The sequence below is a fragment of the Erpetoichthys calabaricus genome, chromosome 16 (assembly GCF_900747795.2).
Source record: "Erpetoichthys calabaricus chromosome 16, fErpCal1.3, whole genome shotgun sequence".
NCBI lineage: Eukaryota > Metazoa > Chordata > Cladistia > Polypteriformes > Polypteridae > Erpetoichthys > Erpetoichthys calabaricus.
Genome location: NC_041409.2, coordinates 91,120,451 through 91,147,137, shown reverse-complemented (window position 1 = coordinate 91,147,137; position 26,687 = coordinate 91,120,451). Strand labels below are relative to the sequence as shown.

Here is a 26,687-nt window from a genome sequence, read left to right as displayed (position 1 = left end):
AAAAAATTGTGCACTTAGTTTAATAGGTGCCTGTAAGGAGGAGACATCTAGCCTGTTAATGTTCCTCTGAGTTAAAGAACTGTTTACTATATCTGTTCTGACCAGAGGACATCAATAGCTCCCTTTAACATTTACGAGACTCTTTCTAACAGTTACATTGCTTCACAAGTACCAACAATTGATGGCATTATCCTTTTTGCCAAGTTTAAATCCAAGTCCTGGCTTAGCAAGCGGCTGCTTAACATAACAGTCTTACTGCCAGCTAAAGTCTGTTTACCTGTCAGGAATGTAGCTTTATGCCTTATCTAATAAGATGATCAGTACCAGACCTTGTCTCCAGCTCATGCTTTTCAGAGACGCCCCTGCTAATGTTACAAGAGTTATTAACATAGAACCCTAAATCATGGATGAATGTAATTGATGGATAGAAGTTTGCACCAGTGTCCAACCAAGGTGATATGCAGCATTGTTCATACTGGCACTCCATATCTCCTTTGCTCCTACATAAAAGGGTGTGTTAAGAGTGTGTCCCGTAACTGAGCCTGTGCTTTTAATTATCTTGTTGATTTGGTGGCTTACTTTGAAGTGATGTTACTGGCCTTGCACACCACAGCATAGAAAATAAATTGCGTTGGCCATCAGAGTAAAAGATGTGAAGGATGTCATTGCTCACGTTAAAGGAATTAGTCTCCTAAGAAAAATGATCAGTCCAACCTGATGAGACGACAGATCTGGACCAGGGCATCACTGAGCTCCTGGACAGTCTGAGGTACAACCTGGCGCCGTCAGATGGACCGAAACATAATGTCCCAGAGGTGTTCTATTGGATTGAGGTCAGGCGAGCATGGGAGCCAGTCAATGGTATCAATTCCTCACGCCACATGAGGCCGGGCATTGTCGTGCACCAGGAGGAACCCAGGACCCACTGGGTGTGACAATGGGTCCAAAGATTCCATCCCAATACCTAATGGCAGTTAAGGTGCAGTTGTCTAGTCTGTAGAGGTATGTGTGTCCCTCCATGGATTTGCCTCCCCAGACCATCACTGACCCACCACCAAACTGGTCATGCTGAACAATGTTACTGGGAGTATGATGTTCTCCACGGCTTCTCCAGACCCTTTCACATCTGTCACATGTGCACAGGGTGCCTGTGGTGGACCTGCTCATTCTGGTATTCTATGGCAAATGCCAATCAAGCTCCACGGTGCTGGGCGGGCAGTGCGCACAGGGCACACTAGAGGATGTCTGGCCCTCAGGCCACCCTCATGAAGTCTGCTTCTGATTGTTTGGTCAGAGACATTCACACCAGTGGCCTGCCTGTTGGAGGTCATTTTGTAGGCTCTGGCAGTGCTCCTCCTGTTCCTCCTTGCCCAAAGGAGCAGATACCAGTCCTGCTGATGGGTTAAGGACCTTATACGAGGGGCCCTGTCCAGCTCTCCTAGAGTAACTGCTTATGCTGGGAGACACAGCAAACATTCTGGCAATGGGAGGCACGTATTGATGTGCCATCCTGGAGAAGTTGGACTACCTGTGCCACCTCTGTAGGGTCCAGGTATGGCCTCATGCTACCAGTAGTGACACTGACCATAGCCAAATTCAAAACTAGTGAGAAAACAGTCGGAAAAGATGAAGAGGGAAAAATGTCAGTGGTCTCCACCTGTTAAACCATTCCTATTTTGGGGGTCGTCTCTTTGTTGCCCCTCATTAACACCAGAGCAGCTGAAACTGACTGATTAACAACCCCCTCCGCTACTTCACTGACCAAATCAATAGCACAGGGGTTTCATTAACTTGATGCTATACTCGGATTAAAAAGTGGTTCCTTTAATTTTTTTTTTTTTAGAAATATGCAAGTACTGCATTAATGTTTACAATTAAATATTTTTTTTTGTTTGTTATGCTAAGAAAGCATTTTATTGTGAAAGGTGTAAGAAAAAGCTCTTGTCATCCTAATTTAGTACTTACTAAATTGTAAATTGTCATTATATTTTAACAGTATACTACTTGTTCTTTTACATTATAGGATCTTATTCTAAATAGACCTGGCCAGGATCTTATTGCCTTTTTTACAATGAATCTTCTCAAAATGGTAGAGCAGATGCACAATTGCCAAATGGTCCATGGAGACATCAGCCTTGAAACGTTGCTTGTAAAAGAAGAGTGAGTATTTTTTGGCCTTTAGACCATTGTTTGTTTTGTCCACTAGTCTCACATGTTTATACTGATAAGGCACATTAAACTAAAGTGAAAAGCAGACAATGTTGTAGCTTTTTGGGACATCTGTTTTTTTTTCCAACATGTTATAAATTCCAAATAAAATATGCAATTTTTGATGCAAATGCAATATGTTTAAGACAACAAAGTTATTTTATTGTATTATTTCTTTAATTTTCCAGTCCGGTTAGTGCTGGTGTCCTTAAAGTAGCAGATTTCTCCTATTGTGTGGACCTAACTCTGCAGCCTGAAGTTACTTGTCTAAGTGGATTTCGAGTAATTCGAAACATTCAGAGTCCGGACATCATGGAAGAATGTGCAAGTCTTTATCAGGTGGGGCCAGGAGTTAATATGAAGCAGATAATTTTAGGTTTTGTTTCTAATGATGGGTTGCAATTTAAATACATGTCTTATCATTATCATGTTGTATAAAATTGTGTGATCTCATCATTTGATTTTTAAGACAGACCTTTAAAAAATATTTAATTTAGCTGCTTTTTAAAGCCAATCATCCTACCTACATCACTCTGCCTTAATGATACAATCCTAAATTCACATATTTGTCAGAATAGTTAGAAATCAAGCTTTTGAAATGATTTTTTAAGTCTTGAAAAAAATACTAAAGTAAATCTATATTGTAATATGCCCTTTATATGTTTAATAAATTAATAGCCTAATGCACTTTACAACAAAAAGATTGTAGTTTTTTCACCCTGAGTGCAACATACTGTAGATATCAATACTTACAGTGGCATTTAGTTTAAATGTTTTTCAGAGTGCATAAAAAGAAGCAGTTGTCATATTTTTATTGTCCTTTACAAAACAACCTGCTTATGGTTAACTGGCATAGGAATGTACTACTTTAAACCATTGTTAGCATTAGGCAATACATGTGTATTGATTCCTCCCATTACTTAAGACAGAATGTATCCATAATAATATATATGGTTGACTTGTGCCCAACTAACTTTAATTCATCCTGCATCTTAACTATTTAATAGTGTTCAAAGTTACAAATAAACTACTTTCTAATGTAGTGATAAAAGGTGAATAAGTGACAGATAAAAAAAAATCATTTTTTTTTCCTAATAGATAGATGTGTAATATAGTAATTGCAGAAACAGGAATTTTGAACCTTGTGTCTTCAATATTATTTATAGACAAATTTTCTAGGCCAGGTTTACCCCAGAACAGACAACGGGAACCTAATGAAGTAAAAGTAAAATATAATAAAGTGTAATATGGAAATAACTAGCCTCTTGGAAATAAGCAAGTATAGACATAAAAATGACATGTTAAAATGGTTTTAAATATTTAAAAAAAAATCTTAAAAATCAACTAAAGCCAATAAAGTGGGCTTGTATACTTTCATCCATCATAACCAATTTCTTTACCAGCTTTTACATATACATAAGGTTTATTTATTTATTTATTTGGGGGGGGGGAGGACCTAGGCAAATGCCAATAATTAGAAACTGGTTATAAACCTCAGGTGATTTAAACTGAATGCCGCTTCAAACAGGTGATGAGCCTCACTATACTGAGGATTTTTAGGTTGGTGTGTTATAGACTTTACCAATTCAAAGAGTATGAATAATTCAACTATTATTAACAAGCTTGGAAAAATATATTCTTCTAAGGTTCTATTTCATTTACTTAAATATAACCTGGAAAGCTTTTGTTTATATGCTGTGTGTGTATTGTGGCACTCTTATTCCATGCCTCAGCAAAATCATTCTAAAGAAAGAATAGGTATTTGCTATTAAGTAGCTCAGTAGTTTGTGTTTTATTTAAAATCCAAAATAGTTCTCAGACCCGTTTAATCCAATTCAGTGTTTTGGAGGGCAAGAGCTTATTCTGCTAGCAGTAAAAGAAGTAACCCTGTGCAGAGCACCAGACCTTTACAGGAATTTATGAATATCAGTAATTTGCTAGCATACATTAAAATTATAGATAATAAAAATTTAAAAAGAAAATATTATCAAATATGTTTTTGAATTTCCTGTGTAATAAAATGACAGCTTACATGCACATTAAGGCGTTGCTAGTTAATAAGACAGGATACAGAAGAGTCCTGAAAAATCCAACTTCTAGTATGGGTAAACTGCCATCAGAGGGCAGTATGACCTACATGTTTCAATTGTGTCAAAGTAGTGTGTCATTGGCACTATATTCTTTATTGTGGGCAAGTTGGAGAGTAACAATACAGAAAGGGGACAGATCCTGCTAAGTTTGCCTTGGAGTGATAGGTACGTTATTTTCAGGTTTCATTGTTTCATAGATGGGCTGCATCAGTGGGATTTTGTGTGTGTGTGTGTGTGTGTGTGTGTATGCCATGAAGGACAGATGGGTATGACAGCTGGATGGGAAAATTACTTCCTGTCTGGCCGGAGATGTATAAATGGACTAGCAGAAGCTGGAGGCAGGAAGCAGTTCCATACCCCATGTGACAGGTGGCAGTGGTCCTCCCGTGACAAACCATTAGATGGCACTGTTGGGGGAGGACTGCCCTGATTTCCACATGCTTCTAGTGTTGGTGTGTCCTCTTGGAAGCAATTCAGGGTCATCCGTTGGTAATTTCCAGGTCCAACTTAAAAGGAGCCTGTGACCTCACCTGAATGAGTCTGAGTCAGGAGGCACTGGGTGACACTCAACAAGCGGAGCAGAAGTAGAGAACAAAGATTCGCTGGCTTTGTAATTGTGATTTGTTTTTTTCTTTTTTTTAACATTTGATTAATTTGATTATAATAAAACCCTTTATTTGATCCTGGGACTGTTGAATACTATTGTGTCTGAGGTTTGGGGTTCAGTGGCACCCCTTTGTGGTCACAGTACGAACACACAAGCCTACACACACTTCAATGATATGTTAATCTTTAATTACACATTTCAAAATGTTTACACTTTTATAATTATTTAGCTTCTCAGTTATAGGTAAACTGTACAAAAACTGAATTGAAAGTTGTTGTTTTTTTTCCTACATTTGCTTTTTTTGCAGGTTGACCTCCTTGGCATTGCAAATACAGTGTACAAAATGTTAAAAGGGAGAAATATACAAATACTCAAAGATGATTCAGGACTAAATGTAGTACAGGAAGATGAGGAAGAGTTGAAAGAAAATGATGAAAAGTAAGTTTTTTTTTTTTTGTTTTTTTTGTTTTTTTTTCCCCCTCCCTGAAGAAAGAGCTTGACACTTTGTGTTTCTCCACAGGATACCTAACATAGTCTAAATTGTAAGTTAGCATTTTACGATCATGGATGCAGCACTTTAATATGCTTAATTGAAAATTAATAGAGTCAATTGCATCACACAGTCAAAAACTTTTTTTATACATACAGTATTTGGTTTAAACTCTGCATTGTACTAATATGGTTATTGTAATTTGATTAAATGTAATCCTATCTTTCTATAGAAAATAACAGTAGCATTGTTACTGCAAAACTGTAAAAGTAAAGTTTTTGTTAATGTGGTTGATTTCTGGAAAAACTTTCAATCCTTGAAAGTTCGCTTATAATAAAAAATAAATGAGCATAAAGGCTGAACAACCTAAATGCTATCGCATCTACAGACAAGCTTGACCTGTAGCTCTAAATTGGAGAGTCAAGGTGGTGTAATGCCACAATTAATGTTTCTAATGCCCATTTTTAAAGAGAGAGGCAACACTGCAGTTGTGATTTTATAATAAATGTAATAAAATGTCACTGTAAGCTGCAACATGTAGGATCAATTAAAAAAAACAAACAAAAAAAAAACAAAAAACTGAACTTTTGGTATTTTTCAAGAACCTTTTCCTGTTGGCTTGGCTTAACTAATGACTCACTGTTAAAAGATAGATAGATACTTTATTAATCCCAATGGGAAATGGGAAATCCCAATGGAATTGAGTACAGTAGATGCAATTTCTTTTTATCCAATAATCTTCAGGGCCTCTTGATGGATTCTTGGGTCTTTCCAGACCACCTGTGATATTATTCCTGTAGCTTGCCTTGGGTTTCCTCTGAGTGTATCTCTTAGAGGATGTACTTTTGGTACACTTCCTTAGGTTTGTATACCAGCTCAGTTGTATTCTTTTGGTAATTAACAGCAAATCATATTAATTTCGTAAGCTGCTCACCCCTCCAAGGACGTCAAGTCCAGTAATCCTACTAAGGAATATCACTTTGGATCTTTTTTTTTTTTTTTTTTTTTTAAACCATAGCCATTCAATTCACATCTATAGAAAAAAAATATATATAAAATTGGAATAATTAAAAAAAAATTATCCATTACCATTCATGTAAGCAGAGAGAGAGACTGGGTATTTTGAATGTGTCTGTCTATAGAAGCATACATTAAAGCACTTAAATTTGTTTTGTATATTTTTTTTTTTAGACGTTTTAATATTTTAAACAAACTGGCTTGTTCTAATAATGCAACATCATGTAGCAAAAAGGAAAAATCTTGCTCAGATGTACAATGTCATCAACGTGTTTTATTTTCCTCCTCTTCCCTGTTATTAGGAGCAGTGTGTGGCATGATTTCTTTAAGAAGATTCTCAATCCGGGCACCAGCTCTACTGTTACTGTTCTGTCTGAACTGTACTTTGAGATTGAAAGTGCCTTTAAAGACAGCCTGCTACTGATCCTGGCCCTGTACAGCGATTATGACTGATTTTTGTAGCCCACATCTTTGTATAGTTTATTTTAAAGTGTGTCTATGTATACTGTAAAACTAATAAAAGTAAAATGTATATGTTGCTACTATTTAGTGTGACGGACTTACTGTTTTTTTTGTTTGTTTTTTTACTTTTTATAGTATAAATGTGGTTATTTCCAAATCTCCAATTTGTTTAAAAGTATGGCAATTTATAGACTGTTCACAGAAATCCAGAGGAGATGTGAAAAATATGTCAACTGTAAGGTGTAGATTATATGAGCCATGAGAGCTATGAGGTGACAAATATTATCCAAACTAGAAAGATGCTTCATTCTTCTATCATTTTTCTTATACTGGGTTTTTATTTTTTTCCAGCAGCGTTCTTCTGATTTCCATGTGACATCAGATAACTTGCATATGCTAATAAAAATTCTATATATAAAGTGTGCATATGTATATGGATATAGAGAGGTTGTGGCCAAAAGTTTTGAGAAGGACACAAATATTGGTTTTCATAAAGTTGGCTGCTTCATCGTTTTTAGATCTTTTTGGCAGATGTTTCTATGGTATACTGGTTTATAATTACAAGCATTTCATAAGTTTCAAAGGCTTTTTATTGACAATTACATTACGTTTATACAAAGAGTCAATCTTTGCAGTGTTGGCCCTTCTTTCTTTTTCAAGACCTCTGCAATTCACCCTTACGTAATCAATGCTTGGAGTTTGTCAGAATTGGTGGGTTTTTGTTTGTCCACCTGCAAACTTGAGGATTGACCACAAATTCTCAATGAGGATTGAGGGCTGGTGAGTTACGTACTCCAAGAGCAACTTCTCCCAATCATTCAAGAACAGTTTGATGAACAATGCCTTTGCCAGCATGATGCCGCACCGGGCCATAAGGCAAAAGTGATAACTAAGTGGCTTGGGGAACAAAATATCGACATTTGGGTCCATGGCCAGGAAACTCCCCAGACCTTAATGCCATTGAGAACTTGTGGCCAATCCTCAAAAGGCAGGTCGACAAACAAAAAACCCCAAGTTCTGACAAACTCCAAGCATTGATTATGCAAGAATGGGCTGCCATCAGTCAGGATTTGGCCCAGAAGTTGACTGACAGCCTGCCAGGGTGAATTGCAGAGGTCTTGAAAATGAAAGAAGAGCCAACACTGCAAACATTGACTCTTTGCATAAATTTAATGTAATTGTCAATAAAAGCCTTTGAAACTTATGAAATGCTTATAATTCTATTTCAGATAGAAACATCTGACAAAAAGATCTAAAAACACTGAAGCAGCCAGCTTTGTGAAAACCAATACTTGCCATTCTCAAACCTTTTGGCCACAACTGTATGTGTGTGCGTGTGCGTCTATATTTAAATAAATTGAGTACTGCTACAGTCTTGCACATTTGCCTTGTCGCCTTTTTAGTCTTTGATTGTTTGTATTCCCACAGTCCAATAGATTTTCTAAAGACTTTCTTTAGCACTGTTTTTTATTATTTTTTAAAGGAGCCCTAGACTGCCAGTAATATAATATCTTGTGTCTAATATGTTTAACTTGTTTACATAAAATTTAAACTTTGTCTGCTTAAATGTGGTCTATTTATAATGATTTTGGTCACTTTGGGATATCTTCCATTCCATCAGGCATAGTGGCATCCATAAACTTAACCAGCTTGTTGGTTTACATTTTTATTCAGATCATTTACGTAAGTTAAAAGCGACAGTTCCAGTGTTGATCATCGAGAGACGCTACATTCAGCATTGCTTAATCCGGAAATCCAGATAATTGTTCTTTGCATCATAACCCTTTACTTACTGTGTTTTACACCCATCTACACACCTGTTCTTTGAACTCCTTATTTTTACCCTCATTGCCAGCTTCTTTTAATACCTTATCAAAAGTGTTTTTTTTTCTTATTTTTTTTTTTTTTTGTTTTGTTTTTAAACCTCTTTTCAAAATGTGTGTGCCCCTCTGATAGTGTTTGTATTTTTTTTATAGGTGAAACACGATCTCTCTGGTCTAAACTTATGTTGGCTGTTCATTAATGGCAGCATTGTTATCAATGTTTTCTGTTGCTTACATTAATTTATATGTTAGTAACTACAGGCCAGTTTGTTTAACACAAATAAAATCTGGCTTCAAAAGAAAACCTCAGAAAAATATGATTTTATAGCATCACTATTACAATTTCTGCATATTTAATTTCCTTCTTATTGTTATTGATATACTGTACTTCACTTACTCCTTGACTGTTCTACTCATAAAATACTGAAACAACTTGTTGACAGTATGCCCATACATGCTTTGGATTGCTTGCGATAGTTTAGTACGCTGGTCACATTTTACAAAATGTTGTATTCTGTGATGTCTGTGGGAGAATATTGTGTATGTATATATGTGTGTGTGTGTATATATGTGTATTTATTATTATATATTTTAAATCAATGAGTGGATGAGTTCATTTTTGACACACACTACAAGTGATGTACTGAACTGAATGTTTATTTCCAACATTGAAGACTTCTTTTAGTATCTATTGTAGTTTGGAATGAATTTTCATGACATGATTTAGGTCAACTGATAAAAAGTAATGAGTGAATGGTTGTGTGTTTTATACTCGCTAGATCTCAACCCACCTGGGTTCTCATTGGTCCTACCTGAGCAATACCTGAAATGGTGTTTCCTCCACTGGTGCTACATCCTCCATTACTTCCTTGTGCTATATGATGGCTCACGATATGAAGACAGTTTATTTAAATGACCTGCACGTTTGTGCCCATCCATGATGATAATTTTTCAGTACCGGTTGAGCTCTTTTTATTTAAAATTTAGACGTCTTCACACAGTTTTATATCTAACTAGTTGTGAAAGGTTAAAGAGCTTTGACAATCTAGGAGGGTTTTTGAGTAGAACCTCCATTTGAGGTAGGTTGGGGATGCTGTGAAGATGCTACTTGAATGTCTCTCTTCTGTGTTAGGTGTAGAAGGTGTGGCTGTTTAGTATGAGATTAGGGCCATACTCCATGACACATTGGTTGGATTGTAAGTCTCCATTTAACCGAGAATATCTGAATTCCTCAGTAGATAAAGATAAACCATTGATGTAGACAGCTGGAGGTAAATCCGATTAGCCTTGATCAGCACGTCCGTCACCAGGACAGTGACGGAAAATGAGACCAGGTAAGATTATACATAAAAGTTAATTGGCTTTTATATTAAGTCTACCCTTTTTGTATCAGTATGCTGCTGCTGGAGTATGTGAATTTCCCCTTGGGATTAATAAAGTATCTCACATCTATCTATATCTATCTATCTAATCATTTCAGGGCTCTCACACTTCACTGAATCTGTAAATGGCTTTGTTAAGATTAGTTTTACTACTGGTTGGAAAGATTTGAGGAGGCATAACGGAGTTTTTGTTCTTCCAGCCCTCGTTAATGGCATTTCATTTTGTGCTTCCTTCTTAAGTTAACCTACTTCATTACAAAGACCACAACTCAGAATATGTTAAACAAAATATTCCCACGTCAGCTTTTCAATTAAAATTATGTAACATGCTGCATAACCCACCACATGCAATCTGAAGAATGCATAAACATGCCTATCTGATGGGTAAGAATTTGGAGAACATTGTTAGCTAATACTTTACCATGAGCAAAACCACTTAACCTGCATGCACCCGTCTAAAAAAAAAAAAAAAAATGTATGACTCTAAGTTGTGTTATGCAATTCGTCAATGGTAATTATGAATTGTGCGCTTTAATGTTTGGTCAGAATAGATTAAAACACATTCACTATATAGTTTCGTAATTACATACCTTTTTTCACCTAAGGAAAATGCTTTCTGATATGATTGAGAAAATTCATTCATCCATTTATGACCAAACCCAGTCCATCTAATTCAGTTCCAAGTAGGCCAGTGCCTCAAGCACTATTATCACGGGACAGGGTGAAGATGGTTGAAGTTTGAAACTGCGATTCTGTGCAGGTACAACCTGAAAATGAGTGTAAATTCCAGGTACAGTCAACTTCTTAGTGTTTTATTTCTCCATTGCAGGTTTATAATGTGAAGCCTGTCCTGACAATACCTAATACAAGTCTGAAACCTGACCTGCCTGTGCCACAAGTCCATGGTAGGGCATGGTCAGACACCTACCTACATTCACCCACAGCCAAAGTGTTTAGATGAGACAATTGACCTAATGTTATATTGTATGAACAAACTCTGTGCAGGATGCATTATTGTGTTGCCACAAGACAGAGACTACTTTTAACCATAACTGGCACAAATTTGACCAAAACTAATTTTTTCATAATTGGGTAAAGCCATAGAGCCCCAAAGTGTCTTATTTTTCATTCAGGTGATTATTTTTTATTTTGTTTGTTTAAGCTGAAAACAAGCTTACATAATTATAACAAAACTTTACAAAGGAGAGAACTGTTCAATTCATCAGACTTGTTCAATTAGTTAAAATGTCCCAGTATCACATAACTTCTTTAAACCCATCAGTTTATCAACTTCATGACTGGGTTGTTTGTTTCAGATTCATTGAGAATGGACCAGCTGCAGACCTCCTCTATGAGGTCACGTCCAGTGACAGGCAGGAAGACCACCATTGTGATGGAATTGACAAGTCAATCAGGCACAATCTGTCATCAGGCTGGAAGTGTACAGTGGTGAGAGAACTTTATCCCTTTATAGTGTCAAATAGCTAATAGTAAACTTTTTATTATCATTGTTTATTGTGTTAAATACAAAGCAACAAAACTCACTGTCAATGAAACACTGATTGTAAATTAATGTTGTAGCATATAATAGTTTATTAACGGAGATGAGAATTTCTCCATTTGTGCAATTATGCAATGTTACCTACATATGAAGTCTGGCTAACAGTATGTTTACTTGCTTATATCTGTCAGTGCCCGTTTTACTTTTAAGTGGAATAGTAGTATTAAAATATTTCATGTTTTGTTAATTTAGCGTTACAGGGTGTAATTAAGCTGTTTAATCTACTTTTGAGGTCTGTATAACTATTTTTTACTCCTCTATTTCTTTCAGTGCCTATACAAATGATAAAAGAATCAAAACATTTAAGTTATTGTGTCATTTAATTGTCTTATCTTGTTCTTTGCCATTACTTATGTGTTGCTTAATAATTCTAACACATATTACTAATTTACCGTAGAAGTGTTTTGAAATGCAGTGGTATGTCTGGTGTTCAACCAACCAACCAAGGTGACACATCACTCGTCTCTTCAGACAACTACATTGACTTCCTGTAGTGGCACTAAGTCTAAATTCTTGATGTGGGTCTGCAGAATAGTAAATGATTCATGCATCCATTATCCAACCCACTATGTCCTAACTACAGGGTCACGGGGGTCTGCTGGAGCCAATCCCAGCCAACACAGGGTGCAAGGCAGGAAACATACCTCGGGCAGGGCACCAGCCAACCGCAGTGTGTATGTATATATGTATGTGTATATATATGTATATATAATATTGTGATGGGCGGCCGGGTCTCATGCCTGGCCAGGACGCCCCTGCTGCATATGTTCCGGGGGAGCAACCATGGGCAACTCAATACCTTCCCCGGGACGCTTGGTGGCAGCCTCCCTGGCTGACGGTGATACCTCAACCTCCCGCAGGGCTCCATGGGAGATGGAGTCCTCCACAGCCCGGTTGGGAGCTGGGTTGGCTGCCAGGGGGTGCTGCATGGATTCCACAGCCCAGCTGGACAAATCTTCAGCCCCACCCGGAAGTGCAATTGGAACCAGGTGGTCAAGCACTTGGAACACTTCCGGGTGGGCTATAAAAGGGGCCAGCAACCACCACTCAGTGGCCAGAGTCGGGAGGAGAGGACGAAGCTTCAAGGGAGCAGTGTTGGTGCTAGAAGGGTGTATTTGTGGTGATTAGGAGTGCTTAATTAGGACGGTGTATTGCCTGTGGGTCACGGGGAAGAAAAATAAACAGTTTGTGATATTTTATACGTGCCTCTGAGTGTAATCTGTGCCCGGTCAGGTGCTATATGGCGCTATTGTTACGCTAATATACAGTACTGTGCAAAAGTTTCAGGCAGTTGTGAAAAAATGCTATAAACAAAGAATGCTTTCAAAAATGGAAGTGTTAATCATTTATTTTCATCAATCAACAAAATGCAGTGAATGAACAAAAAAAAAAAATCTAAATCAAATCAATATTTGGTGTGACCACCCTTTGCCTTCAAAACAGCATAAGTTCTTCTAGGTACACTTGCACACAGTTTTTGAAGGAACTCGGCTGGTAGGTTGTTCCAAACATCTTGGAGAACTAACCACAGATCTTCTGTGGATGTAGGCTTCCTCACATCCTTCTGTCTCTTCATGTAATCCCAGACACACTCGATGTTGAGATCAGGGCTCTGTGAGGGCCATACCATCACTTCCAGGACTTCTTGTTCTTTACGCTGAAGATAGTGCGAGACAAGACTTTGGCCATGAGATTTTCTTCAAGTTCCGCCCTCCTCTCAACCATATTCAACCACGCACACGGCCCTCTCACCTCTCATTCGTGTGAATGCTTTTGACAGACACGGTTTCTGCTCTCTTAGCTCTTATAAATTTTTACATGTTCCTCACTTTAAGTTCCCAATAAAAGAAGACTTATTATGTCCAAATCTTTTTTTACGAATTTCATCCCGAAAGGTTATCAACAGAAGAAATGAGTACACGGGCAATCCTATCACAATGAAATCAAACAAATTAATGTGAAAATTGTCAATCGGTTACATGGCAAATTGGTTAAATGTGTGTCAATAGACTATGCTGAAACAGTTGTTGGTGATGGTGTACAATATCCCGAAGAATATCTACAACCATTAACACCATATGGTCTTCCACCGTTCAAATTACTGTTGAAAGAAGGATGTATCCAAGAAAGGTAATGTAATACATCTCCCGTGGATAACATTAGACCCCAAAGGAGATCTTGATATGCCATTTGTATTAAAATGTTAATAGTTTCCCATTAGAATAGTTTTTGCAAAGACCATTAACAAATCACCGAGACAAACATTCGAAAAAGACGGTTTATTTATTAAGCAGAAAGAAACTAAATTCACTCATGGGTAGTTATATGTTGCGTTGTCATGATGAAAGTCCAAACACAGAATCAAAATTCAAAAAACTGTTTTTACTGAAATTTTACAGTAAAAGTGTAAGTTTAAAAAGTATTTGCGTGTTAATTTCAAATCCAAACAGAACAAAACCGTATAACGCAACGAATAACATGAAACATAATTTACTTTCACATTATTACGTTTTAAAATTTTTTAATATGGTTAATTACTTGCTGTAATGTAAAATAGTTTATTTTCATGGGAATTGTTACATATGCATGATAAAACTATCTGTTTAAATCCCCATACACAAGTGGCTAGCGTGTAGCGCCGGCCCAGGCGTTGGCGAGTGAAGCGAGCAGGGGGCTCCCCCTAGTTATATCACAATTTACATTTAGTCAGAGCCAGTTCCTTTTTTATTTGACTCCACAGCTCTGTATAACTGCATAAAACACAACCAAGTGAAATCCAGGGCAGGATCTTCAAACCTTTACACAAACGGTGACTGGGTCAGAACATGAACCTCTGTCAGCAGTCTTCACCACCTTATAGAAAATCTTGTCTCTTTTACATTTAGGAGAAAAATCATACACAACAGCAACACGGTTCAATCAAAAATACGCTCATATAAACAATACAGTCGTTGAGTTTAAAATAAATAAATACATAAATCAAACTAAATAAACACCGCTTCCTTCTCCTACCCAAGTATAGTGCCTTTCATAGTGAGCACTCCCATTTTGTTCGAAATCCTTAATGAATTATGGGAGTATTTAAAAGCACTATTTGTAGGAAAAATGCCTCAATGTCTTAAAACAACTTTAAGTTACAGTGTCGTAAAACATCCCCCACAAATGGTAGTCAGCAGGGGCTAGGAAGGAAAGTCTAACATGCTCCTGCATGAATATCACAGCAAAGAGGCTGTGACTAATAGCAGCAAAAGCTCAGTCAGCAGTTTCACTTCATAGACTCTTTGACTCAGTTTAGTTAAGTTTACTACTTTCTGATTGAGGCTGCGCCATAAAGCAACTAAAAATACGCCTGGTCCAGCAGGGGCTCAAGTTTCTAAAAGGTAAACTTTTTTTTTTTGCACAAGTTAAAACAACAGATGTCAGTTTGTGATTTATACCTGATTACATTTGGCATTGGCAACCACCAAAGTGTTAAAACTTCTTTTGTGTGATTGATATCCACCATCAGAGGGGCAGGTGTGATGACAAAAAGGTGTGAGGTTTGTACTGAGAGAACAAATGCAACAGTGAGATTTGAATCATAATAATAGTCCTGCCTTTACCAGCCATCATGATTTACGGTAGAAGGAATCCTCATATTCATTTAGCACAACTTGATGTTGCAGCAACAGCATCACACCTGGTTTGCTATTTCTTTTGCTTTACAGAAGTTAAATGGACAGACTTAAGGAGAATCTCACAATGATTAGCAGAAACCCATTTGAAACGTATTAATAGTATTAACTAGAATTTTAATTCTTCATTGTCCACTCCAGTGTACGGACTGGTTTGGAATCAATATGACTGCTCACATTTATATTGATTCATCTGCCAACTGCTGAAAAACATGATGTTCTTACCAGGTAGCCTTTGCTTGTAGGAGCACGGGAAATATTGATCTGAGGTTTTGGAAGGCTCCGCTTATCAAGCCAAGTCGGGTGGAGGAATCCACAAAGGGTCCGATATGTGGCTGACATGTAATCTAAAGGGATCGCAACAGACGGTGTTATTTGTTGTGGCTCAGCTTATAATTCTAAACTACTTTACACTTAATTGCTGATGTGCTGTGCATGATTTCACAAATTGCTTAACTTAAGTGCACAATGCTAAATTTCTCCTGCCTTATTCTGGACACATTCTGTAACAGTAATTGTATGCAATAAAACGACTCAAGTATGACATCTGATAACCTGTTTAAACTTTATACAGGAAGAGTAATTTTTGAAAATGGTTCAAAGGGCAGGCAGCACAGTGGTGTGTGACAAGTATGTCTCAAATTTGGTTGTTGCCTGCAGTACCTTCTGTGTCATGTTTGCATATTAATGTTGTTGCATTTCCTCATCCACTCCAGTTTCCTCTCCAAGTACAAGGACAATGTTTAGTTTACTGGAAACTATAAATTGGTCTAAGCGTAGGTGTCTCCATAATGTTATGGCATCCCATCCACGGTCTGACCCGTGCCTTGCATTCTTTATTGACTCCAGTTCTTCATAACACTGTGTTGGTCCTGATGGAGTCTCACCTGTTACTCTGAGACTGTCCAGACCAATAAGCACCTGTCTTCATTGACGTATTCAACACCTCCCTACAGCTGAGGAAAGTTCCAAACTGCTTTAAGATAGCCATTATCATTCAAGTTCCCAAGAAGGAATTAATCTCTGAACTTAATGACTATAGATGAGTTGCTTTGACCTTGGTGGTTATGAAAATATTCAAACGTCTTATGCTTTCCTACCTAAAGTACAGCACTGACCCACTCCTTGTCCACTTCAGTTCACATAGAGGGCAAATATGCTTGGTGGTGGGTGCAGCTGATTAATGCTTCCACTCTCTTCTTCAGCACCTGGACTTGCCTACGCAAGGGTCTTGTTTGTAGATTTCTGCTCAGCCTTCAGTACCATTGTTCCACAGTTGCTTCAGAGTAAACTAATCCAGTAAGGACGGAGTGGTGGCTCTGAGGCTCGGGATATGCCCTGGCAATCGGAAGGTTGCCGGTTCGAATCCCATAAATGCCAAAAGGTACTCTGCTCTGTTGGGCCCTTCAGCAAGGCCCTTAACCTGCAATTGCTGAGCGCTTTGAGTAGTGAGAAAAGCGCTATAGGGTGGCACGGTGGCGCAGTGGGTAGCGCTGCTGCCTCGCAGTTGGGAGATCTGGAGACCTGGGTTCGCTTCCCAGGTCCTCCCTGCGTGGAGTTTGCATGTTCTCCCCGTGTCTGCGTGGGTTTCCTCCGGGCGCTCCGGTTTCCTCCCACAGTCCAAAGACATGCTGGTTAGGTGGATTGGCGATTCTAAATTGGCCCTGGTGTGTGTGTGTGTTTGTGTGTGTCCTGCGGTGGGTTGGCACCCTGCCCGGGATTGGTTCCTGCCTTGTGCCCTGTGTTGGCTGGGATTGGCTCCAGCAGACCCCCGTGACCCTGTGTTCGGATTCAGCGGGTTGGAAAATGGATGGATGGATGGACTTCCAGCATTATAATGCAACATGTCACAAAGCAAGTCATTTCACTCACATTTCATGAACATGACAATGAGTTCAGAACTTCTTCAGCAGTCTTTCGAGCCACCAGATGTGCCAACCCACCACAGAATGCTGGAAGTCGCCATTAGAAAATGGCTAAATGGTGGCCATGAAGGGATGAACACAGTCGGCAACAATTCTCAAACAGGCTGTGGCATTTAAGTGATGATTGATTGATATTAACAGGCCAAAGGTGTGCCAAGAAAATAGTTCCCACACCATTACACTCTTCACACAAGGTAGGTTGGGTGCATAGATTCATTCTGTTGGCTCCCTTGCATCTGTGTGCCTCAATAGAAATTGTGATTCATCAGACTAAGGCTATGTTTTTCCAGGTTCTAACTGTTCAGTTTTGGTGAGCCTGAGCCCAGTGCAGACTCCACTTTCTGTTCTTGGTTGACAGGAGTTTAACCCAACATCGTCTTCTGCTGTTGTTATTCATCCACCTCCTTGTTTAACGTGTTGTGCATTCTGAAATGTTTTTCTGCTCACCGCAGTTGTATAAAGTGATTGTCTGAGTTACTGTAACCTTTCTTGCCTGCCAATGTGGCCATTCTCCTCTGCCCTCTCATCAACAAGGTGTTTCTGCCTGTAGGACTGCTGCTCACTGGATGTTTTTAGTTTTTTGCACCATACTAAATAAACTCTAGAGACTGTTGTATGTGAAAATCCCACGAGATCAGCAATTACAGAAATACACAAACCAGCCCATCTGGCTCCAACAACCATGTCATGGTCAAAATTACTGAGATTACATTTTGCCCCCATTCTGGTGTTTGATGTGAACATTAACTGAAGCTCCTCTGCTTGATTTTATGCATTGTGCTGCTGCCACATGATTGGCTGATTAGATAATTAAATGGATAAGCAGGTGTACAGGTGTTCCTAATAATGTGCTCAGTGAATGTGCATATTGTGTATCCATGTGTTGCCTGCTTAATTATTGAGTACTTTTTTGTATTATTTTTACCAACTATTTTGAAGAGATGTACAAGTTTGAATTTCATCGTTATCTATGCACATTACAATCAACATAACTTGGATCCCTGTGATCGCGTAAGGGAAAAATTGAATGGAAACCTACAGTAAGTTCTAAACGGTTCTACACAAAACCGTAGCCTTAAGCCGGGTGCTTTACGGGTCTTGTTAGTAGCACAGACATGAAACACGAGCACGTTACTCCACCCGTGTTTTAAGTAAGCCGCCAATGGAGCATTTACTAAACGTCAGTAAGTACCCTCCTGGAAATATGCTTTACGATCAGTAGCAGTAGGTCTAGGTGGCACAGTAAAGCTCTTATGGTAATTTTATTGAAGATATACTTACATCAAGGCGTATCGGTGACACGGACTGTGGTCTCATAGTTTAAATGAGCATATTTTAATGGCCGGTGGGATACAGAACAGGTGTTTCTTTTCTTCGCACCATATGGCTTCTTTGCACTGTGACTCTTTTGTTTCTCGGTACCCTACATGATACATGAAGTTGAAGTGCAGCGGCTCTCATGAAACAATTGTTCCAGTGGCCACACCATTCCTGTCCCACAAAAGGGGCTCTGCGCGGCAGGTAGGAGATCGACTGCTTAACAGACCCCCGGGGGTCTACAAAGCGACCTTTTTCCCGCGGTCACTCTTTTACCAACACGTTGCCACTTGCTCCAGGAGCTGTCTCCACTTGCGTGGCAGCGGCTCCGAAATGATGACACCTTCTACCTGACTCATTCTCTCTCTCACTCTCTCTCTCTCGCTCGCTCGCTCACTCACTCACTCACCGTCTTAATCAGAGGGAAGGGGCATCGCGCTACCGCCGCGCGAGAGGTGCGCGTCTGCTTACATACGCGCATGCGCGGCAAGACGCGACCGCCCGATTCCCACGCGAGGTGCATCAGGTACAGAGCACTGCACGGCCTCTGTGGGGCAGGGCGCGTTTGTGTCTGCGCTATATCGAATGTACTGACTGTCATGTGATTACATTGGTGTGATAACCGAGTTGGAGTGAAAGCGGAGAAGACCCGCCGGTTCTACGCTAACGGCTCATCGCGGTCGGCACTGACAAACAGTCGGGAACGCGCGTTTGCTACCAGAGGGACTCGTCTTCGCTCGTGGCGGATTTAATGGAATGAAGTTAAGGTAGTTCTGTGTATTATCTGCGGTCCTGGACGTCAGAACTTCTGCCTGCCACTCCACCATACACAAGTAAGTTCTCAAAGTGCCGGGTCAATGGCAGTAGAGCACTTGCTACTCCAAGTTTTAAGCGCTTGCGCGTTAATGACGGACATCAGGGATAGAGAGGGTCCAAAAATGTACAGGCTTTGGCACTGAAATGTTCAAATCTCACATCAAAAGTTTGAAAGTGTACTTTGCTATACACGGCTGACCTCTGTTGCTGGTGTTGGGCGTCTGAGAGGCGACGTTTTTACAAACTGTGGAGCCCTTCACTGTATTATCGGTGGAGCATTAATTAAATAATTAATGAAAGGTTTATTGAAATGATGACATTGACATATTTTAAGCCTCATAATTTAAAGAGTAATGTATTCCTTGTGTAGAAAACTGGCATATTATTTACAGTGAAAGATATTAAATATTAATAATGTAAGTTCTCATTGTTACAGTGGCATGCTCTGGTGATTGACTATTTAGTTTTATAGAAAAACACTGTATAAAAGTTTAATTATTATTCAATACGGTTTCTGCTTGTGTTTCCCATGGCAAGAACTTAATGCAAACTGCATGCTTTGCTGGAAAAACCCAATATAACAAAGACACCGTTTTACAGTCATGCGTATCAAGAACTACTATAGAACAAAGTGTTACACAAAAAAATTGTGATTTTTTTTTTTATTCTCCATTAATTACCTTTCATGATAAAAAATATCGAGTGCTGGCCAAGGTGGTATATACCTTAACAATAAATGACTGCCAAATTCTGTCAAGTGGTGTTTTTAGTAAAAGGCACTTTATAATAAGTGTGTTGTTTATAACAAAGTGTTTTGTTACTGTGTTTCATAAGAAGTTACTATGTAAATGAACACAAGGTGATTTGTAAAAATGTTTTTACTGCAAGCTACCATGTTAAGAGGAAGGCTGATAGCAATAGCTTTTTAATTGTAAATTTTTATACTAATAATGGTGATAATAATAATATGTTTTATTTATATAAGGCCTCTCCCGTGCTCGAAGCCCTTTGCAGATATTCAAAGGAATACAGCAGGAATAGCAGCGCAAAGATAGCGTTAATAATACAGGATACAAACTAACATTAAACACCAATATTTGAGAAATTCAAAGTTCTGATTTAGAATAAGAACCAATAAACAGGAAATAAAAATTCAAGAAAGCCATGAACAAATACACAATTTGTAAAAGCTTACAAGTAGGAATATAATTTGGAATCTATAAAAAAATAAAATAAACAGTGAACACTATATAAAAGTGTATTCAGTCTAAAGAAAGATTTTAAATGTTGTCAATTAGAGTGAAAACAGAACTGAAACAACATTTTACAGAAATTGCAGTCATTCAGGGTGCTATCAGTTTAAGTTGTGTTTCCCACCAAGTAGAATGGTGTTATGTATTCAATACATTATTTGAAGGGCCATTTGGCTTGTCAATCGGACCTGCAAGTAATAAATTCACCGCACTGTTTACATAGGACAATACTACCTCTATTTCATGTTTTCGGTTAGATAGCAGGCGCTTAAGTATAGAAAAGATTAACATAATTTTTTACAAACAGCAATATATAACATAATGTTTAACTACTGATTTGAAATATCAAAGATTACCAGTAGTTCCTTAGCAAAGGAAATGCAAACAGTATATGAACATTTGATGATTTTAACAAGTGTTTTAAAATAGTGCGTTCCATGACAAGCTTGAATTGTTATATGATTATATAAAATATATATATATATTTTTTCTGAACAGTGTTGGATATTGCTTTTATTTTTTAAATTTTACATTCCATAAAATCTAATATTCCTAAACCTGCTTAATCTAATTCTTGAGCCTATCCTGAGAGCTTTGGGTACAGTCTTGAACAGGACGCCAGTCTAATGTAGAGCTTGCTCGCTTGCCCACTCATGCTCTGCCAGTTTGAAATTACTAATTTATCAAAGCTGTATATTTTTTGAATGCGGGAGGAAAAATCCATACAGACATGAGAGGAACGTTTAAACACCACAATGGCAACAGCCAGGCATGGAATGCAAAATCAGGACGCTGGAACTATGAGGATCAGTGCTGAGCGCTGAATCACTATGTTGCTCTCCATGAAACTTATTATAGAGTTATGGCCAAAGTTGTCGGCACCCTTACGTTTTAAGTATGTCATATTCAAGATATCCTGGAAAAAAAAAAGTGGGTGGTGAAACAGCTTTGGCATTTGTTTTGATTAAACAGTACCGCACAGGATCAAAGATAAACAAATAAAAAAGGTCAATGTTTTGAAATAGTATAATAACTGAAAAGGTGCTATGGCCCAGTTATTGGCATCCTCTTGAATGATTTAAATCAGATTGATTAGAACTGATTGATTGATGTCATTGCAGTGATAAACTGCCAGAACACATATGACATGAATTAACTAATGAATGATGGCGATAATTTTTAAAAAGTTCACTTTCATTGCCTGTTCTATATTAACAATTCTGGTGATAAAAGAGCTCTGCAAGACTACCAGAAAAACTATTATTATGAATGTGAAAATTCAAAAGGATCAAAAGCCACCTCCACAGACCTGGGAATTCCTGTTTCCTCAGTTATTTTATAATTTGATGGTCATGGAACCATCCCAGGATGTGGTTGAAAGAGGAAAATTGGTCACAAAAGTCTTGAAAAGTTGGTGCAAACTATTTAAAAAAGGCATTGCATTTAACATCCAAAATGCTTAAATCTGACATGAAGTGAGCCAGACTGATGTTTTTCAATGTGTACCATCTACTGCACACTACAACAACAACATTTATTTATATAGCACATTTTCATACAAATGATGTAACTCAAAGTGCTTTACATGATGAAGAAAGAGAAAAAAGACAAAATTAATAAGATAACACTGATCTACAAAAAAATATTTTTTGTTTCTTACTGGGAACTTCAGAGCAGCTCTTTATTAAGTTTTTTACACTGATTTCATATATGAAATCGGAATTAAGCTAATTGAAATACACATCATTGACGTTTTGACACTTCTGAATATCAATATAATATATCAGCACGATATCTGGAGTTTAGACTGTGTCCCACCGAAATTATTTTGCTGTGTTTATTCTGAAAACAAACCAGAAGATGACACCAGAGACACGTTAAAGCATATTTATGTCAATTTACCTCAATACAGTAATCCCTCCTCCATCGCGGGGGTTGCATTCCAGAGCCACCCGCGAAATAAGAAAATCCGCGAAGTAGAAACCATATGTTTATATGGTTATTTTTATATTGTCATGCTTGGGTCACAGATTTGCGCAGAAACACAGGAGGTTGTAGAGAGACAGGAACGTTATTCAGACACTGCAAACAAACATTTGTCTCTTTTTCAAAAGTTTAAACTGTGCTCCATGACAAGACAGAGATGACAGTTCTGTCTCACAATTAAAAGAATGCAAACATATCTTCCTCTTCAAAGGAGTGCGCGTCAGGAGCAGAGCATGTCAGAAACAGAGAGGAAAGCAAACAAATCAATAGGGCTGTTTGGCTTTTAAGTATGCGAAGCACCGCCGGTACAAAGCTGTTGAAGGCGGCAGCTCACACCCCCTCCGTCAGGAGCAGAGAGAGAGACAGAGAAAAACAAACAGTGAAAAATCAATACGTGCCCTTTGAGCTTTTAAGTATGCGAAGCACCGAGCAGCATGTCGCTTCAGGAAGCAGCTGCACACAGAAGGTAGCAACGTGAAGATAATCTTTCAGCATTTTTAGACGAGCGTCCGTATGGTCTAGGTGTGCGAACAGCCCTCCTGCTCACACCCCCTACGTAAGGATCACAGATAGCGCAAGAGAGAGAAAGAAAAGTAAGTTGGGTAGCTTCTCAGCCATCTGCCAATAGTGTCCCTTGTATGAAATCAACTGGGCAAACCAACTGAGGAAGCATGTACCAGAAATTAAAAGACCCATTGTCCTCAGAAATCCGCGAACCAGCAAAAAATCTGCGATATATATTTAAATATGCTTACATATAAAATCCGCGATGGAGTGAAGCCGCGAAAGGCGAAGCGCGATATAGCAAGGGATTACTGTATAAAAGTGAGGTCAGCGTGCCCCAAAATGTCGGAGGCCCTCGCTTTTGCGCTTGTAATTCACATCCATCTCTCTTTGCAAGAACCAACAGTAGTCACCCATCATGCTCGAAGTGAGTTTTCCATCACCTTTATATTTTTATGAAATCTTTCCCCATGCTTATCTCTGACATCGCTTAGATTTGGTGGAAAAAAGTCAAGATGAGAATGTCAGAAATGCGTCTTCAGTGACTTTCGGGCTCCTGTAAGCTAATAAACTTTCAGCAGGTTCTCCACAAGCTCAGTATAATTCTCTGCTCTGTGACTGTCAAGAAAATTCTGGACAACCCGCACGAATGAGGGTGCTGATTCAGTGGGCTTCAGTTCCCATTTGAGCTCCTCGTCGAACATCAGTTCATGGATTTCAGGGCCAACAAAAACACCTTCCTTAATTTTGGCTTCACTTTTCTCGAGACCAAACTTATTTCTTAAATGCTGAAACGCATCGCCTTTACTGTCCAGTCGCCCTAGCTGTCCAAGACCTGGAACAGCATAACTAAAAAATGGGATGTACTGAACAAAAACGGTTTTCAGATTTGGGAGTCAGCAAGTGAAATTTGTTAAAGTACAGATGAAAGAATCCCAGTAGCAAAGTGCTTGTTGACCAGTGTAATAGAATTAGGGAACACTAATTAACATATAATAAAAGTAAGGTCCGATGGCCAGGGAGGACAGAAAAAACAAAAAAAAACTCCAGACAGCTGGAGAACAAAAATATAATCTACAGGGGTTCCTAGGCCACGAGACCGCCCAGCCTACACTAAACTGAGAAGGGCTTTATGGGCAAAGGCCAAGGAAGGCTCAGGTGTTGAATGACAAACGTAAGAAAGTATGATTGATATCCGCCCAAACCTACCTAGAAAAAAATCTAAATCGTTCTGGGAAAATGTTCCGAGGACTGACAAAATCAAAACAGAGCCCTTTGGCAGTGCAGGCCAGCATATGTTTATAGAAAATAAAATTACACTTATAAGGAAAAGAACAGTCTACCTAGAATTAAACATGCTGGAGGTTCCATAATGTTTCAGGGCTGTTTAGCTGCCTATGGTACTTAAGGCCTAAAACATATTAAGGGAATTATGAAATCAGAGGACTGGCGGGGCATTTAAGAGTAGAATGTGTTAACTAGGGTCAAAAAACTAGGTATGAGTTGAATATCATGGGGCCTTCAGCAAGACAGTGACCCAAAGCACACAAGCAGAAGTATAGAAACTGGTTAAAAAGGAAATAAATCAACTGTGTTAAATCGGCCATCAATGAGTCCTGATGTTAATCCGCTTGAAAACCTTTTGGAAAGTGCTGAAATCTGCTTTTGGTAAAGTGAATCCTGCGGACATTCAAGTGTTCAATCAGAATGCAGTTGAAGAGTGGGAAAAACTATCTGCAGAAAAGTGCAGATTTGTGATTGCAAAGCGTTGTGCAAGCCAGTATTGGCAAAGGATACCTTCAGATTTTCATTTTCTTTTGTGAAAAAAAGTACATGCTTGTTGAACAGGTATCCATTTTTTTATTGTTTATGTGGTGGTTGGGTTATATTGTGTTGGCTAGAGCCTATCCCCTCTAGTAAAGGATGCAAGGCAGGAACAAACCCTGGGCAGGGCACCAGCCCATTGCAGGGTAAACACACAAAACAAAAACACACTTTAGCTTTGCCAGTCCACCTAATCTGCATGTCTTAGAACAGTAGGAGGAAACCCACAAGAACATGCAAACTCTACACAGGGAGGACTCGGGGAAGCAAACTGTGCTGTCTGTGCTGCACTAACACTACACCGCCATGCAGCCTTGATATTTTATATGATATACCTAAAATTGAAGAGTGCCAATAATTTTGATCGCAACTGCTTTGTATTTTTTTCTGGTAAGTTCTATGTAACATAATTTTAAAAATTAATTGTATGCTATTATGCTCAAGACATTTGAGGTCTCAGATAACTTTTCCCAAGGTGCTCTCAGACCTTCATTATCCTGTTAGCATTATGACTTTATCACAGTCATCGTTGGGAAACCCCAGGTGATGGATGCAATTTGCAAAGGTGTATGAATTCACTGACTCCTCAAACCTTGTCCCAACAATCAGCAGCCATGGGCTCCCTTAAGCAGCTGCCTAGCATTCCGAAAATAAATGAATCAATGCTCACAAAGCAGGAGGAGGCTACAAGAAGACAGCAAAGTGTTTTCAAGTAGCTGTTTCCTCACTTCATAATGTTATTAAGAAATGGCAGTTAACAGGAATTGTTGAAGTCTGGAAGACCAAGAAAATGTTCTGCGGCTTGTTGGATTTCTAGAAAAGCAACTTAAAACCCCCTTTTGAATGCAGGAGACCTTCAGGAACATTTAGCAGACTCTGGAGTGGTAGTGCAGTGTTCTACTGTGCGGCGACACCTGAACATATACGACCTTCCTGCTAGAGACAGAAGAAAACCTTTCCTGCGTCCTAGCCGCAAATTTAAGCACCTGAAGTTTGCCATTGAATATCTAAACAAGCCTGATGCATTTTTTGGAAACAACTTCTGTGGACTGATGAATTCTAAATAGAACTTATTGACTGCAATGTGCAAAGCAAAAAAGGGTGCTGAATTCTAGGAAAAGAACATGACTCCCAACTATTAAGCATGGTGGCGGATCAATCAGGCTTTGGGCTTGTGATCAATCAGGCTTTGGGCTTGTGTTGCAGCCAGTGGCACAGGGAACATGTCATTGGTAAAGGTAAGAATGGAGTCAAATAAATACCAGCAAATTCTGGAAGCAAACGTCACATCACCTGTAAAAAAGTTAAAAGTTAGGAAGAGGATGGATCTACAACAAGATAATGATCCGAAATGCACCTCAAATTCTAAAATGGAATACCTCAAGGAGTGCAAGCTGATGGTTTTGCCGTGGCCCTCACAGTTCCCCGACCTAAACATCATTGAAAATCTGTGGATAGATCTCAAAAGAGCAGGGCATGCAAGACAGCCCAGGAATCTTGCAGAATTAGAAGCTTTTTACATGGACAAATGGGAGAAAATACCCCAAGTAAGAACTGATAGACTCTTAGCTGTCTGTTCACTGACCTATTCACATTAACAGACATTTTAAGTACAGGGGCCCAAACTTTTGCATGCCACTGTATGTAAACAAACTATTTAACATAGAAAATGTTGTCAAATAGTGCTTCCTGTAAAAGGTATTAATTTAAACAGTGTAATGGGCTGCCTAATTGCTTTGGAAAGGTGT

General features: G+C 38.7%; 2 protein-coding genes and 1 long non-coding RNA gene across 3 annotated transcripts in view; 2 read left to right on the top strand and 1 right to left on the bottom strand.

Moving 5' to 3' along the window:
* The window catches only part of bub1bb (BUB1 mitotic checkpoint serine/threonine kinase Bb), a 56,911-nt gene extending 49,696 nt beyond the window's left edge, over positions 1-7,215 (top strand). The window contains exons 21-24 of the mRNA XM_028821648.2: positions 2,024-2,160; positions 2,397-2,547; positions 5,213-5,343; positions 6,715-7,215. Of these exons, the coding sequence (XP_028677481.2) occupies positions 2,024-2,160; positions 2,397-2,547; positions 5,213-5,343; positions 6,715-6,865 (570 nt within the window). The 3' untranslated portion in view covers positions 6,866-7,215. The remainder of the gene's footprint in view (positions 1-2,023; positions 2,161-2,396; positions 2,548-5,212; positions 5,344-6,714) is intronic.
* Positions 1-18,926, bottom strand: part of LOC127526015 (uncharacterized) — a 59,549-nt gene extending 40,623 nt beyond the window's left edge. Inside the window, exons 1-2 of the long non-coding RNA XR_007933640.1 lie at positions 18,521-18,926; positions 15,540-15,661 (exon numbers count right to left, since the gene is read on the bottom strand). This is a non-coding gene — a long non-coding RNA (uncharacterized LOC127526015). The remainder of the gene's footprint in view (positions 1-15,539; positions 15,662-18,520) is intronic.
* Positions 18,927-19,036: 110 nt separating this feature from the next.
* LOC114666532 (serine/threonine-protein kinase PAK 6) overlaps positions 19,037-26,687 on the top strand; it is an 88,950-nt gene continuing 81,299 nt past the window's right edge. The window contains exon 1 of the mRNA XM_028821432.2: positions 19,037-19,389. The gene's annotated coding sequence lies outside the window, so the exon portion shown is untranslated. The remainder of the gene's footprint in view (positions 19,390-26,687) is intronic.